Source organism: Paramormyrops kingsleyae, chromosome 14 (assembly GCF_048594095.1).
Source record: "Paramormyrops kingsleyae isolate MSU_618 chromosome 14, PKINGS_0.4, whole genome shotgun sequence".
NCBI classification, from domain to species: Eukaryota; Metazoa; Chordata; class Actinopteri; order Osteoglossiformes; family Mormyridae; genus Paramormyrops; species Paramormyrops kingsleyae.
In genome coordinates, this window is record NC_132810.1 from 3,221,877 (window position 1) to 3,239,169 (window position 17,293).

Here is a 17,293-nt window from a genome sequence, read left to right on the forward strand (position 1 = left end):
TTGTACATATAAGCAATGTAACATAATATAAGTTATCTTATAGCATTATTTATACCATAATGTAATGGGGTGAGAATCAGTTACATTAACAGAATTCTGTAGCTAAATAAAAAAACGAATTAATGGGTGTCTGTCTAAATTTCAGGGGCAGTGATCACTTTGGGGGAGGTCCACAAATTTCGTTTCAACCACCCCGCTGAGGCAGCCATCCTAAGAGAGCGAAGACGGGTGAGTGACCCGCTTTGGGGTCCAGGGTCACACAAGGTTCTGTGGTCCAGCCAGCACCAGTGTTGTTATAGTTTACAATTTTTCATTTAGTTTTTATTTGTCCATTTTCAGTTTTCATTAGAAGTCCAGTTTAGTTTTTGTTAATTATTATTAATGTCATTACATACTGTTAAAAACCGGCAATGAAAAGTATTGCGTGTTTGCTTTTATTTTATTTCGTTTTAGTTAGTTTGAGAAGCGATATTTATAGTTTTTATTTTTTTAATTTCTGTATTTGTATTTTACTTTCGCATCGCAGTTAATTTGTTTGCATAAATGCTGTCTTATTGTTTTACTTTTTCCAGTCTGCAGTTACTAACAGCTCTGTCCCCTCTGTGCAGGCCAGTGAGGGAGCGCTGAGCTGCAGCATGTCTGACCTCAGCTGCCTCGTACCACGACCAAGGTAAACACCTCAGTCACTGCATGTTATCCAGTGTACAGACATGGTCCACTTATTAAAAAGGAGAACTGCTGAACATGAATGTAGTTCTACTGTTTGAAATTCTGCTCCCACTTAGTTTTAAAAAGCTTGGGGGATAGCAGATAGATAGCAGATGGATAGCAGATGGATAGCAGACGGATAGCAGATAGATAGCAGACGGATAGCAGATGGATAGCAGACGGATAGCAGACGGATAGCAGATGGATAGCAGACGGATAGCAGATGGATAGCAGACGGATAGCAGATGGATAGCAGACGGATAGCAGATGGATAGCAGACGGATAGCAGATGGATAGCAGACGGATAGCAGATAGATAGCAGACGGATAGCAGACGGATAGCAGATAGATAGCAGACGGATAGCAGATAGATAGCAGACGGATAGCAGATGGATATCAAGTAGTTTTGCAGGCGTTTTATGGTTTTGTCCTTTTCATAATTGTGTTTTTACTTTATACATTTAAATTGAAATTAGGCTACTCTTGCACCTCATCTGCTACAGACAGCAGTTCATAAATGACCAACTATTTTTTGCAGTAGTATAGTGAACATGTGACTTTATGTTTATATTCTGACCAGAACTAAGCATCTTAGCAGGCCATTTACCCTCTACACAGATACAGCTCAAGTAAAAGTAGCATAGATCTAAGTGAATATAGAAGCCTCAGCCCTGTTGGAAATCACTGACTCTGCCTCTAGGCCCTCGAGGGCCCCCGTGTTATTTTTAAATACGTCTTAGTCCGTTGCTAGGCTACAGCAGGGACGCTGCCTCAAACGCATCATGCACTCAAAGCCTTTTGCTTCAGGAAGCCTGCTTGTGCATCTCTCAGTTTTAACAGTGTGCACAAGTACCAGGATTTTTAATCAGGTAAAAGACAGGAATAGTATCAAAAGATGTTTGTAATTCTGTATATAGCGATATTTATTATGTGCTTGATTATGACTTGGTGGTATATATTTTGATGCTTATTACTGTTAAAGCCTTGCGTTGTGAAGGAGCTGTTGAACTCTTTGATGCTTTTTCATGTTTTCTTGGGTTTGATGGAATCTGTGCGTCTCTATGTGTCTCTGTGTCTCCGTGTCTTTGCCCGTCTCTGCAGCGAGATAGAGGAGGAGCGCTGGGAGCAGGGCGGGGGTGAGAAAGGGGCTGTTCCCCGGCAGCGGGTGCAGGAGCAGCAGAGGTACGTGAGGAGCCTCCGGGAGGAAATCCAGGTGGAGCAGCAGCGGGCCGAGCGGGACCTGGAGAGGGAGCAGGCATACCTGAGGCAGCAGCAAAGAGAGAGTGAGCCCTGCTTCATATGTCACTTCCTGAAAGAGTTACGTGTGAAAGCTAAGAGAAATATATCGTGTGGATGTGTATGCTGCGGTGTTTCCCAACCCGGCCCTCGGGGGCCCACAGATGGTGCATGTTTTTGCTCCCTCCCAGCTCCCTGCCAGACAGCCCACGTTTTTGCTCCTGGGAGGGAACAAAAACGCGGAGGGAACAAAAACGTGGGCTGTCTGGGGGTCCCTAAGCCTGGGTTGGAAAACACTGATATACAGCATAAAGAAATAGGTGAGCCACGATGTTCTACCTGTCGAAATGCTATATTTCTGTGGTTAAAGCTGCGTATTTTTATAGTATCTAAAATGTTGTGTTATGAATTATTTTTCCGTCTCTCTACAGTTCAGCAGTGGGCTCTCCAGGAGAAGCAGCGTCTCTCAGCTAATGAGAGAAACACAGAAGAATCTGAAGCGCAGACCGATCTCGTGTTTAAGGTTCTCAAAGGAGGTGTCAGAGACACGGTGGTCGGAGACAGAAAGAGGGTGGTGCAGGAGGAGCTGCTGCGGCACCACGCACTGCGCCGGGCCGAGAACCGGGTCCGGCGCAAGCGGCTGCACTACCAGCTGGGGAGGATTGCTCAGAAGCGCCTCCTGCTGGAGGCCAAAGGGGAGCTGCAGTGCCTGGAGTGTGCCCTTTCTCCTGAAGGTTCCACGTCATCGGAGCCTGGCTTGCCCGTGAAGACAAAAGGAAGCTCAAATGTCCTCAGAAGGCATTCGTTCTCTGTAGACCTCCTGTCACGTCTCTATCCTAAACACAGCCCTCTGTTTAGGTCAGTTTGCGTTCCCGCGTGCAGATTGGAATGAACGTCAGTGTATTATTGTTATTGCTATATTTACAGTATTAATGTAAATGATTTTCTGAGATACCTTGAAAATCTGAAATTTTCATTACAAACGACAATCTTAAAAGAGGAATACTTGAGTTAGAATGAATATTCACAAATTTACTAGTTTGTTAGATGAGAAATAAATAGTGGGGAAGCATTTGTGAATTTCAGTTAATTTATTCAGTTAATAAATTAGCAATAAAATTTCAGTTAACAATTAATTTCGAGTGCCATGGTTACCATGGCAACCCCCCCCCCCCCCACAGTCTCTGCTATGGCTCTGTGTGTGGAGTTTGCATGTTTCCCCCCCCCACAGTCCAAATGCATACTAAGGTCAGTTGGAGTTGCCAGATTGTCCGTAGGTGTGAATGGTGTCCTGGGTTATTCCCACTCTGGGCCCCCGTGACCTTGCATAGGATGGATGTGGAAAATTAATGAATTAGCAATTAATTTGAAAGACTACACACATACATCTGCTGCTGCTTTCATATGTTAGTTGCACTATAACAACAATATTTACAAATGATAATTTTGTTTTTTTTTTAGCCATATTATTAGAAGAAACAAGAGAATGAGAAATCGTGCCAATACATTGCCTACAGGAAACAGAAGCTTGGAGGGCAAAACCAGATCTTTGGAAAGCCTAAAGGCAGGATTACTACGTCCTGATCAGCTAAACGGTGGACCGAATAAAAGAATGCCGTCATTCACCGACATTAATGTCATCAAAAGTGGAAAGGAAGAACTACAGCAAACTGGTTCTTCAGAACTGCATGGGATGGACAACAAGAAAGCATCTTCAACACAACTCAACACTCCTTATAGCCCACCCAAAATTTGCAAGTCATCATCCAAGGGCAGCAAAAGTCTGGAGAGAATACGGAAGGTCTTCTCCCAATCGGCTGGGCCCGGAATCCGGACTGCATTGTCGAAATTCTTTCGCAAGCCACCATCAGGGTTTGTGGGTAATAAAGGTAATCAGCCAACCAGTACTTCTCAGTTCCAAGGAAATAAAGGAGACGTGAACCTGGATGCAAAGACTGAACAGTGGCCGTTGAGTATAAGTTTGGGGCAAGGGGGCGGGCATAGTGAGGAAGCTGTGAATAAGGCATCAGTGGAACAGGCCGGGGAGAAACCACCGCATGAGGGATCGCTGGACAATAGGAAGGGAGAGGAGGAAGAGGACTCTTCAGATTGTGACAGCTCATTCTCTTTGGACTCACTGTCATCAGCTTACACCAAAGCTCTGGCTGAACAGCTAAGGCATGAGGAATTTGAAGGTGGGAACAACAGTGAGCCAGAAAGTGTAAACAGTCAGATATCCCAGGATTCATTGGTGATGGAAAACAGCAGTAAAGCAAATACAATGAGGCTGAATTCTAAGGAGTCACTGTCTAGTCACTGCTATTCTCAGGTGAATGAGAAGAAGTTCCTGACTGAGGAGATTAATAATGAAATGTTTTCCTCCCTTGAGCCCCGTGCATGTGATGAGATGCCAGCAGAAGCATTCTGGAATCTCAAAGGTTTTCACATGGCAAAAGCTGGAAATGAAAAGGAATCCAAAACGGAGTTACTCAGTGAGCCTCAATCAAAGGCAAAATCTGCAGCTCTCTTATTAGAATCTAAAGGTGCTGAAGAGCAGGAGGGAGGACCACAACTATTAGCCAACAGTTCTAGTCACCTTTCCTGGTCAGGTGCCAAAGAAAATGAGAATCTGTGTGTGCTTACAGATGCCTGGTCTTCTACTGAGCCACCTGACAGTCCCAGTATCTACAGTGGCTCAATCGCAATTAGCCAGTCAGTAGAAATACATCCAGTATGTAGCATCAGCCTTCAAAACAGCACAGATATCACTGAAAGCGTTAGTGGCTCTGAAACCCCAACCATTCACATGAATGACAGTAAAGATGCAACATTATTTCAACAAGAATACTGGGATTCTGAAAGTGAGAATTCCCAGGTGGTTGGAATGCTGGAAGATCACAAGACAACTTCTTCAATAGCTGCCATAAACAGTACTATAAAAGAATCTGTTTATTCTGGAAGTGGCAATCTTGAGGAATGTTCAGAATTTGTATCAGGTATGAAAGGAGTAGTAGAAGACTCTGCAACACTGGAAAAATCAGGCATGCAAAAGAATGATGATGAAAAGGAACATTTAAGCTTTAAGACAAGTATGTGTAAACATGTAGTTGTTGCACCTCTTTTATGTAAAAGCAACTGTTTCCCTTCTGAAGGTGAGCCTAGGACTTTTAACAGCATGGAGACATTTCCAAATGACCTATCATTAGACATGGAGTGTGTCGGTGCTGATAAGTCTGTAAGTCGGGGCAGTGCTTCAGGCTTTCTTTGCAATAATACCTACTCTACTTCTGAAGACAAATTTTTAAATGTCAAAAATGCTGGAGCAGAAGAACAACAAATGGATGGTATTGATTCTGCAGTAGGAAGTCAGTCAGTCATCATGTCTGCATGTGATACAGACAGATCAGGCTGTCATGAAATTACTGTGCCATCCAACTTACCTTTGTCTACAAAGTTATATAGTGATCCTTTTCCAAAACGCATTATTGATTTTAATGAGGCTTCTGTCGTAAACACATTGGGACTACCTTTTAGTAAAGTACTTGAAGATACTTTGTTAAATGAATCAGAACTTAAAGGCTCAAGCAGATACAGCTGTCAAGCTATGGGAAATACCACTGAAGATATAAAAGTGAAGAAGGCTACAATTCTGAAAACCCAAGATAGTGACACAATGCTAAATGAAAGCCAGGGAACAAGTCAGACTTTGCTGAGTACAGAAACCGTCTTTGAATCAAAAAACCTTAAGGTGCAAAGTATGAACCCAAAAGAAACTCTTAATTTTCCTGTCTCTTCTGGGTGTTATTGGAATGAAGGCAAATGTACAGGAAGTATTGCTGAGGGTCTTTCTGCTGACAGGTCGTGCAGTGAGTCTGATCATCAGATATACCTGAAAGGGAAGCAGTGGGCAGTTGTTTGTGATGAGACCAAAGATTATTCAGTGAAAACCACTAGCAAGGGATACAAGCTTGGTGTAATAACCAAGTGCTTAAACCAAGGCATTAGTCAAAAGGTCTACTCCTTAAAGGTACATAAAACTCTCCAGACCGGTTATAGATGCAAGGATTTCAAGAGAAGGAAACTCAAACTAGGATTTTGCTACACTACAACAAAATACCGTAGGAAGAAAAAGGCACAAAACAAGGCATGCATTTATCAGGAAAAAATTGGAAAGCAAAAGAGCTTCCAGAAAACCCAAAGCAACCACCTTCCATTTTCTGAGTTCTTTGAAGTTAGCACCCCTACTCACCAAAATCCTACAAACCTTGTTGATATCAAAAAAGCTAACCATATATCTGTTATGTACAGTGGTTTGAAAAATTGTAAGAAATGCATTTCTGCTGAGAGTGTAGATGTTTCAGTAGGTAAGGATGAGGAACCTGCACATAATAGAGAGACAGTGACTGTAAAACAAACAGCTGATATTCAAGAAAGAATTAAGGAGCTCTTGGAATACTCAGGAAGAGGCAACACAGAAGAGAGTGATCCCAGTCCAGTAGATCAGAAGATCTCTGAAGTAGTAAAAGAACATATGGAGGTAACCCTTAAAGAGTTTGAGGAAAGCTCAAACAGTGATGAATTAGTCTATGAAGCAACGACTGCTGAAATGGAAATGGATCAGAAGAAAAGTTTATTGCTAGAACAAATGTCCCTCAAAGATATGGATAAGTCATTTTTTGCTGTGAACATAGCAACAAGCCCTTCTAAAAGCATTTCATTAACGTCTACAAACTGCAATAAAACCGAAGCAACAAGTGTAATGTCAGATACCTCACAGAAGAATGCCTTAACCCAAATTCAACACTGTAGTCCAGACCGAGAGGTAGACAGACCTGGCACGAACTCTGGTGCCTCTGTGCATAATATAATGAAACACAAATGCACTGTTATGGTGGTTACAGATGGCAGGCAAACAGTTTCAGAGTCAAACAAAACTTCCAGTTCATCAGAACTGAGCAATCCTGCAAATGATCCTGTAATAGATGTCTTCAGAAACCAGCAGGTAGAGAAACACCATGAAGCCAATCACGTTCAGGAAGAGGTCACACTGGAGTGCTGCACAGCTGAGTGTCAGTCCATAAGCAGGCATAAAATTGACTTAGCTAGAACAGGTCTATGCCTGGACAGTGTTAACCAAGCAGGCTCAAAACAGAATGTAGAGAAGCATAATATACGCTCATCTACATGTCTGTTTGAAAACTGCCATGAGAATGATTTGTCCAGGCAGGTTCACTTCAGCAAGCCAGCAATACAAACAGAGGGTGATAATTTAAGAAATACTTACGCCTCAACTGTAGGGTCACCCATTACTCAACTGAAGGATGATCAAAGGAGTACCTCTTTTCATCATGCAGAACACACCAGTAAAAGCTGTTTGAAGAGAAGTCAAAGCAGGCTAAATGGCCCCGGTACTGAAGACTGTGATGTTCTGCCTAAGTCACACAAGCAAGCCCAACAGTCACACACAAATATGGATATTCACATCAAGCCCTTGTTGCCATCTGCTAAAATGTCTAATGCAAAAATGAATTTGCATGAAAATGTCTCTAGTATCGACTCTCAAAATTTAGACAGACAAATCACTAAAAACTGCAGATTAAATTTTCTGGAAGAGCAGTTATGCAGTGAAGATTCTCCCCAAAAAGTCTCTTCAAAGTATTTATGTTCAGCTGACAGTCAGTCTAAGGTTGGCTCAGAAATCATTCTTAGTAAAGAAATCTCAGATGAGGGAAATAAAAAATTTCATAAAAGATCATGCAAGCTTGTAGATTTTACCAAAGCCTTCAAACAGGAGCAAATACAGGAATGTCTTGCAGAAAGTAAGGAGAGTGGAGAGGGGTCTTTCCAAAGACTTTATCTGAAAAGTGAAGATTCTAAAGAAGAAACCTACAAAGTTGGTACTAATTCACCAACCCCTGCACTTCAGGCTACACAAGAGGACACTATTCATCAAACAAAAGAGTTTGAATTCCATTTAAATTTTCTGCAAAGTTACCCATCACCACCAAACAGATGTACTCAACTGACATCAGTTTACACGGGATCTGATTGCTGTATGGAAGTTAACAATGAGAGCAAACCACTCTCCAGTTTTGCCACATGTACTCTCAGCCAAGATTATTATCAACAGGATTCTGATATTTTTGACATGCCAAAAGATGCGGATAGTAGCTTGGACGATATCAACCCTAGTGGCAAGACCTCAACCTCATCTTCTGATTTAAAGGATTCGTGGAAGCAGTTACAGGACAATAAAACATGCCAAGCAAAACCTCGGCAAAAAGGAAAGTTAAAGAAATTATCTCGATTAAATGCAAGAGCAGCTACCACTTCCTCTTCTGATTCTTCAGCTAACTTTTCTTCAGAAGAAGTGGCAGACAGGCCTGCAAGACACAAAACCATGCCCGATAATCAGATCCAGTGTAAACAAGATGTATCAGTTAAAAACAAGAACACATGCAAAGACCACTCAAAAGACTGGACTGCACACTCCTCTTCACCTTCCCTGTCCTTCCTACAAAATGATGGAACTAAAAAAGAATTAGGAGAAACTCTGAACCACAAATCTAGTACTTTATGCACCAAGACAAAAGATAGAGATATTAGTAAAAGAAGAGATGGAGAAAAAGGATTCCAAGAGGAAGATACTGAAAAAAAGAAACTCGCAGAGGTGTCCAAAAGTGATTGTATACAAAAAAATGTCTTTCGTTATACACAAAAAACCCCAAAACACTTCAGTTCCCTCCTTGCACCAAAAGCAATGGTACAAGATCTGCAGAACTTTAAAAAAATGGATACGACAATTCACTTTACCTCGAGTGATGTTAATCCTTTTATCCATTCATGGCAAGATACAGCAACTCAAAGGCAGCGTAAGGTTTTTGGAAGTGCTGCCGATATCTCTAACAAAACAGCTGAGCTTGATGGTGCTGGCAATAGATCAGGCAGGTGCTGCAGTGTTGATAATGGACTGAATGTTCAAAGCTGCCCTTTTTACTCCCATCTCAGTACATTTGCCAATAACAAAACACTATCCAGCACTCTAAGTAGCATTGAAGGTTGCAAGGAGCAAGGCTCTTCAGAATGTCAGTACGCTTCTAATCCTCTCCTCAAAGTGCATATGGGATCCTATGATTCTTACTGCAGTGACATCTCTAGAAACCTGGGCAACAGCTCTGGTCAAGTAGATGAAATAATGTTGGTTTGCCCTTCTGAACAAGAGTCCTCAGGTGCTGTACATAAAGAATACTCAGTGTTGACTTGTAACCGGTGCACCCAGACAACTGTACCACATAAAAAGCACAAAAATATAAACCATCAGCGAAGGAGCAGAACTGAAACACAAAGGAGCAGCATGGGTGCTGAGGACACAGACGTGGTCTCTACATTAGCAAACCTTCAGAACATGTCTCTACATCTTTCGCAGTTGATCTACAATACCTCAGATCTTTTAGGGAACATGGAAGCCATGGATACAACTCATGTCACAGTAAATAATAAAACCTCATCTTCAAGCAAATGCAGCAAGAGAGACTGCTCGACTCAAACAGCCGTTGACGTAGCGATCCAAACAGACAGCATTATAAAGCCAGTTTGCAGCAAAAATATGCAGAAAGAACAACAAACAAAGGAAAAAGCTCAGGAAGTTAATGTGACTGTCAGAGTTGTTGGTGTTGAGACTCTTAGTATTTCTCCAGAGAAGGAAGACATTGCTTTGCCCTTACAGGGAAGGACCTTTAAGAAAAACACTGCTCAGGAAATGCCGACTTTGCCTAATCTAAGTGGATGCTCTGAGGGGTCACAGACTGCAATGGAGATAGGTCTTCCAGAAGTTAAAGCTTCTACTTCATCCTTAAAAGATGAAGTCGTTTTTCAGAGTTTCTCCCACTTAAAGTCTCTGGCAAGTCCCATTTTCTCTTCTGATCACGTACCCAGACAGTCGTTCGGTACCAGCATTGGAGGCACCAAAATGAGAGGTAGTCTTTTACAGACAACTGCACTGAAAACTCAGACCCCAAGGAAGGACAATGCTTTTCATCGTGTTGCAAAAGGAGTTTATGTTACAGATCGTGCTTCTTCTCCTATTCTAACTGTAGAAGCTGGAGTTACCCAGATGCTCAAGAGTAAATCTAGTCAGAGCTTAGGTAATGGCCAGATGACTGGACTGCAGGAACCCACGAAGGAACTGGTTTTGGAACACATGAACAGTCTATCTTCTACGGCCTATAAATTACAGAAACTGAAAGAACAGTGTTTCTCATACAAGCAAGCAAAAATTTTAGGAGAAAGATCTCAATATGGTGATCAGCCAATTGAATCTTCTGGCAATAGATACATCAGTAGTGTTTCCCTGGAAAATGTCAGAAGTTTGAATTATACCCCTTTAAATAAGAAAATTTTACAAAATGATAGTTGTGACAGAATCAAGGATCAGCTGGTAAATGTAAGATCTGGAGTTCCTAAGCCCCTGAGTATGCAATCGGCAGCCCAAGGTCCTAGATCGTCCCATTTGTCCAAAATTCATCAGGCTTCCTCTGCAATACCTACATATAGAAATGATCCACTTTTTGACTGTAAACTAGAGGAATCTGATAATAGACAGCAAGTTTACATTCTTGACAAGGAGTTAAGCTTTGACAACCATACCCTTGAAAACCACCAGAAAGAAGTTCATTATACAGGAAATGCCTTGAGGAAGCCAGAACCTTTTGTTAGGGAGGAAACCGTTCAGCTTCAGGAAGATGATGCTGTATCATTGATGGCAAGTGAATGTAATACGGACATACTCATCAACACGAGACCCCTTGTGGGTGAAACGGAAAAAGAATATCTGAGAATCCCTGAAGATCTGCCATTGCACAATAAATTCACTAACTGGTCAGGTGTCAACTGTTGGCCCCCTTCAAGTCCAAGCAGCAGCTTAAGACAATTATCCCAAGTTACCTCCAGGCAAGAAATGAAGGGTAGCCATTCAGACCTTGGTTGTTCAGAAAGCCCTAAAACAGAAACAGCGATGCTAACTGACAGCAGGCTAAGGGAGATTGAAAGATTGAGGCAGGAGAGAGAGCAGGTGATGGCAACTGTTCGACTGGATATGAACCATCGTCAGCTAACTGTAGAATTAACAGAAGCCAAGCTCCACTATGGTTTGGGGGAAACGGATGCATTACTGAAGCTAATGAAGTCTGGCTCTATTGAAGAAGCTTGTGATGTCCCCACAAAGCAGCAACTATATGACAGGTAAGACTTTCAGCTTTCTTTATCAACCGATGGCCATTGAAAAATAAATAGTTTGCAGAGAAGTTACCATGTAACCCCTTTGTTCCTTAGCGAGACTCAGTTAGTAGCACTGTTACATCACAAATCCAGGGACTCAAACTAGAGTCATGCGATAACTGATGTCTATGTATTGTCCATAATGTATAATTGTGTACATGCCTTGAAACGCCAGGGATAGGCTCCTGATGACCCAAACAAGGAGAACAGATGGTTATTTTTGCCTTACTTTGAACAGTACATACATCGTGACTCAATAGCCTTATAGTTAGGTTTAAGTATATGATGTTTGTGTAAGTAATGTTTGTAATCTGGCACATATGCTTCCCATCTCATTAATTCTGCTGTTTTTTTAGATATTAAAAATTGAAATTGTCCATTTCGTTTCTTATTTAAATTCCATATATAAAGCACTTTGATAAGAACATAAGAAATTTACAAACGAAAGGAGGCCATTCGGCCCATCAAGCTTGTTTGATCTGCATTTCTTGTATGAAAAGTGCTATTTAAATAATGGTTGTTGTAAATTTGAATCGTTTAATTATTTATTAAATATTAAGAAAACAATTCAGCTGCAGACCGACTAGTGAGCCACGCTACGTTATATCAGACATCATATGTAATGTTCTGTTTGGCTTTGACGACCCCGCCATGGACCTGACCCTCCGCAGACACCGGCGGAGCATCGAGGGCTTGCGGCACGAAAGAGAAGCACGGCTCCAAAGTTGCAGACGGCCACGTAGTCTGAGCCCCAGCAAGCCGACCCCTGGAAGAAGGTCTGAGCTTCCTGCTGGAGCCACTGAATTGCCCAGTCAGCAACGGCAGCACTTGCAGAAGCTCCGCCAGGCAGTGGTGACAGACACCAGGTACAGTAGGCTTGGTTAAGAGGCACTTATGGGATCATCTTTAGATTTATAAGCAGCTCAGTTATTTGCCTGACTATGAATATAAATTGTGATTATGTGAACGGTTATTCTGATTCTGGATATTTGTCCCACCACAAGGGATTAACTTTCCAGGCAGTGTTGTGATTACCTTCCACATTTACCTACTGCTCTGTGAAATCCCACTGTTCTCAGCAATGAGTTCACCGTTTGATGCTCCCTGTACCAGCTCATTTTCAGTACTTTTTACTACCTAGCAAACTTGCAAGTCTTGTGAAAACTGTAGGCCGGATAAAAATTGCACTGAACTATAGCCAAAATATTAAAAAAAAACGTATATGAAAATTGTAATCAGTATGATTTCATCATTTAACTTGGAATCGCACTGGAATTGGGTTTCTCCAGCTTGACAGTCCCGCTGAGACAGACAGGAGAGTGCCCCTCTGAGATAGAGCTGCTGTTAAAGGACTATGGGCGTGCCCGTGAGGTCGCCAAGAGCGAGATCGCCCGGGCCCGTGATCGGCTTCGTGAGAGGACTCAGCAAGAAAAGAGGCGACTCCATCAGCAAGCTCTGTCTCAGCTGGTGAAGGTCAGTGCATGGACTTGCACGCATGCACTTTCATCACGTCCGTCCTAATAAGTGTTCATGTAGTTTTGCTGCTTCTTGCATCAGGATGACCTGCGGTTTCGAACTCGTGTTAGCAGTAGTACCTTGTGTACTGGGTCAAGCCTCAGCCTGTCCTCTGGGCCGACCTCTGGCTACAACAGCAGCAACACTGCCCGAGTCAAAGAGGGCAGCAGACCTTCATGTCCATTGCAGGTATTGTTCCTGGATAACCTTGTTCTCCGTGTGACCTAGCAAATATCACCTTTTGTCAAAAATGTGTTGAACTTGCATTTCTTTAATGTCTTAATTAGGTAAACTTTATTTTTTGAAAGCATTTTAGGTCAGAGAGGTAAACAGAATTATGTTAGATGGGGCTGCAATGTCTTTTTGGGGAAAAGTATTGTCCATTTCAGGAGCAACTGAAATCAGGTAGAGATGGCCAGTCCCCTCTTTTCTAGAGATGGCCAGTCCCCCATCTTTTCTAGAGATGGCCAGTTCCCCATCTTTTCTAGAGAGGGCCAGTCCCCCATCTTTTCTAGAGATGGCCAGTCCCCCATCTTTTCTAGAGATGGCCAGTTCCCCATCTTTTCTAGAGATGGCCAGTCCCCCATCTTTTCTAGAGATGGCCAGTCCCCTATGTTCTTCCACTCACTTTTATCCTGCTTACCACTTATTCTTTTGTTAGATCTGTGAGCCCTCAGAAGATGGCAGAGTAAAATTCAGAGGCTGTCCTCCCAAAAGTGCTTCATTGGACGTGGATCCTCACCGTTCATGGGCGTCTGCTGAAGGTGAGCCTTGGAAAAGTGTATTAACCTGCATTCCAGCCGTCTGCATGGAGCAGCTCTCTCTTATCTGGCATTACCTTGGTGTTGCTGGAGCTGACTTGCATGAGTGATGCCCAGCCATAGTTCTTGTGACACAGCTATTTAATTAAGCCTGATAGAAATATTAATGCACAATTTAATATCACATGATAGAATTTGATAGTTTTCAATCCCATTAATAACCTTTTTAAAACAATTGAGATGCATTTGCACTGCTAAACTACATTCAGTTACATTGCATGTGCAGCCATCTTCAGTAATTAATGATTATATGAATATTATTGCATAAAAAATTTAACTCTTACTATTTTTTTACTCAGATTTTATGCATATGGTGGAGTGTTCTTTATTAAATTATTTTTTGGGGCATGACCGCCTACCCTAAAGCAGCCCGATAGGTAATACTAATCCACTTCTCTGTTTTGTCTTAGATGTTCGTGTGGAGGCCACAGTCAACAAGAGTGACCCTCAGCTCCTGTCCACTTCACATCCACGTGGGCATCACCGTAGTTTGTCTTTCAACTCGATGCCTTCCATACCCCCAGCATACCAGGACATCGCTGCCGGCGCTCTGTCTTCCGCCATTGCGGAGGTAATCCTTGCTGCGAATCTAAGTCTTTTCATTTAATTCCTTGATGATCTTTTACCTGTTAAATTATGTTGCATATTTTTTAAGTAAAGGTTATGAGTAAATTAGCTATAGTGGATATGCTGGCTTTAATTTTTAATTAGATTATTTCTTTAGTTATAACTGTTTAAAGTAGGCAATATCAATATTTGGGCTTTCTCATATAATCTCTATTCAAGAAAAAATTTCAAACTGAAATTCTTGGCTTCTTAGACTTGGCAAATATCCGTAACTGTGTTTTACATTTAGATATATTCTGCTGGTAATGGAGACTTGATGAACTTACTGGCAGGAAAGGCCTCAAGTGGTTGGAGGTGAGTTCGGTGTAGGTGACTCGCAGTATCCTATGCCGTACTAGGGGGCATTCGAGACCCCCTGAGCCTTGGTATAATGGGTGTGTCTTGTCCCTCTTCGCAGATACCAGGGAGCAGAGCGAGGTGTGCACGCCTTCTATAAGCCCTGCTCAAGCCCCTCCGTGCACAGCTTCCTGGGGGCCGCAGAGCTGCAGAGGCCTCTGCCCAGCCTGTGGTGCATGATCCGCGACCTCTCCAAGGCGCACCTGTACCATGGCTCTGTGCATTCCACCTGGACCCGCCCGCTGGATAGCAGCACTAAGCTGGGTGAGTGTTTGAACATCCACCAACCATGACAAAGACCACTTATGTATACCTGAATACCAAGTCATTGTTTAATTTTTTTACCTGTTTTTGAAATGATCCTGGTATACGTTCTAATTCAAGAACACGTGGCCACAGTTTGTAACTAGAGGGGGAACACTTTCATTTGGATCTGACTAAAAACTTCTTGTTGCAACGTGTGATTAGAATGTGGAATAGTCTGTCCAATCTAAGACCCTAGATTCCTTCAAATCTGAACTTGACAAGGTCCTGCCAACTTTAAATGATTAGTTTAATTCCCTCCAAGCGAGCTCAATGGGCCAGATGGCCTCCTCTGACTTGTAACTTGATGTTCTTATGTTCTTTTGGCCCTGTTCCCCAAACCCAGTCTACCTGCTGACAGATGTCTCTAGTTGCCGTCTTGTTCAGCCACTAGACTTCTGCTGCATCAGCAAAGAATCTAAACAGGTCAGTAAGGTCTTATTGGACATTAGGACACTATGCCTAACATCTGCTTTGCTGGAACATTGGAGAACCTCTTTCCTCATGTTTAGGATGGGGAATGGGTCCTGGCAGTACGCTCTCTGTGTGAGAAGTCCCTTCTGCCATCCAGTGCAGAGGCTGTGCGTGGAGAGCTGTTCCCCAGCGCCTGGCTCCTGCAGCCCAGCCAGCAGGAGGGTAGGGAGGTCGTCAGGATGTTTTACTTGCTGCAGGTTCGTCTAAAGCTCGACTGTGTTGTTCATGTATATCCTGACCTTCCTCTCTTCTCTGTATCCCTTCATGTATCCAACCACATCTGTTGTGACTTGGATTTGTCTGCATCTAACGCTCTTTTAACTGTTAAACATGTTTTGATGTATTGCCATTTTTTTAAAACTCCTTTCAGTGTATTTATTTTTTTTATCAAAAACTTTTGACTTTTTGTAACTATTTTGAATAATTCGTGACGTTTTACCGTTTTTAATTGTTCAGTCTGTTTTACTGTCCATTTGCTCACATTAAAAGTCAACATAGCTAACGAACTTGGATTACTTCTACAATTGTATGCATTTCGCTTGTGACTCATTGTCTTCCTACAGCTTGCATGTGAACAGTTAGAAAAATAGAAACTGGATATATAATCTCCTTCTGCCCACTTATATTATCATGCCTATATTTTAACATGTATTGAAATCTTTCTTCGATCCATTGGTGTTTTTCCCCTGGTAGGTGGACTTGAAAACTGCGGCCCTCTCTCCAAGGCTCCTGAGCTCAGTGGCTAAGAAGCAGGCGGCAGTCATTTCTGAGCTGGATGATTTCTTCTCCCTCTGACTCCGGAGGAACTTCCTCTGTTGTAAACAAAAAAAAAGCACTTACAGTTTATATGAAGTTTAATCATTTCTATTTGCACTTTTCCACCATTTTTAAAGAAGTTGACTTGATTTTTTTTTTACTGATTAATAGCACTGGTGAGATTATTTTGATGAAAAAAATACAGGATTTTAAGCTTTATATTTTAAAATAATCCAAAAAGTCTGTGTGTATAAGCTAGCTAAGCCTCCTTGTGCCAAAGATGGGTAGGTCAACGTAGGAACCAAACCCTTTGTCTGGACTGCTTATTGTGATATGTTGAAGCCCACATTAAATCAGTGAACCATCCCAGTGAAAACAGAATATCTTGGTCAGGTGCACTACTCATCCAAACATCTGAGAATATTCTAGTTAAATAGGAACATTATTCAGTCACATTTAGTTGAATGCAAATGAGTTAAGATGTAATCCATATGAACCGCTGGAGATAACTAACATTGTTCTGTTCATTGTTATGTTAGTAACCAGTTTGTTAACAAATTAAAACTTGAGGTTGACTACTCAAGGTACAACAGGTATGTTTTTTATGTTTCAAAATGAATACGTACATCCATCCATATTCATGACAGTTTTGGTATGAAGAATTGCCTTTGGATATTGATTCTTGTCAAGGTTAACAAGAAACTAATTTATTGGTTGGTGAACTATATCTAAGTGTCAGGTTTTTTCTCTTTAATTGCAGTTTTGGTCTAGTTATGAAATATCTCCACTACAATAAGATGTATCCAAAATGCAGGCTTTCTTTGCATAACTGTGTGTGAATGTCTGCTGTACTGACAGTTGAAATATAATTTATTACTCACCTTATTTTTCATTTTAAGGGTAGAACACAAGAGTCTGCTGCCTGTTGTAAATGTCTTTATGTCCAGGCAACCTTTGCTATAGCGCTGTTGGGTCATAAGGCCGTGGATCTGTGGTTTTCGTAAACCAGGAGCTTTTATGTACAGATTTTAAAAATATATATTTTATAAGTATATGTGATATATCTCTGTTTCTTAAATGTTTGTCAAATTATTTATGGTATTTATCATTTTTACTCAACTGTAATTTTTGTTTTATCCCTGTGACATTTTTTCACATAATTTTAAATCCTTCTATGATTGTTACTAAATGTATTCATGACTTTGTATTATTTTTTAAAATACATTTGACATTTATATGTAA

At 41.6% G+C, this 17,293-nt stretch overlaps 1 protein-coding gene across 2 annotated transcripts in view; it reads left to right on the top strand.

Moving 5' to 3' along the window:
• Positions 1–17,293, top strand: part of stard9 (StAR-related lipid transfer (START) domain containing 9) — a 38,303-nt gene extending 21,010 nt beyond the window's left edge. For both annotated transcript variants that reach the window (XM_023827409.2, XM_023827410.2), the window contains 15 exons: positions 146–228; positions 609–670; positions 1,809–1,990; positions 2,375–2,801; positions 3,405–11,183; positions 11,891–12,085; positions 12,509–12,692; positions 12,777–12,923; positions 13,396–13,498; positions 13,966–14,126; positions 14,412–14,476; positions 14,580–14,782; positions 15,168–15,247; positions 15,334–15,492; positions 15,989–17,293. In XM_023827409.2, coding sequence (XP_023683177.1) covers positions 146–228; positions 609–670; positions 1,809–1,990; positions 2,375–2,801; positions 3,405–11,183; positions 11,891–12,085; positions 12,509–12,692; positions 12,777–12,923; positions 13,396–13,498; positions 13,966–14,126; positions 14,412–14,476; positions 14,580–14,782; positions 15,168–15,247; positions 15,334–15,492; positions 15,989–16,090 — 9,932 coding nt within the window. In that variant the 3' untranslated portion in view covers positions 16,091–17,293. The remainder of the gene's footprint in view (positions 1–145; positions 229–608; positions 671–1,808; positions 1,991–2,374; positions 2,802–3,404; positions 11,184–11,890; positions 12,086–12,508; positions 12,693–12,776; positions 12,924–13,395; positions 13,499–13,965; positions 14,127–14,411; positions 14,477–14,579; positions 14,783–15,167; positions 15,248–15,333; positions 15,493–15,988) is intronic.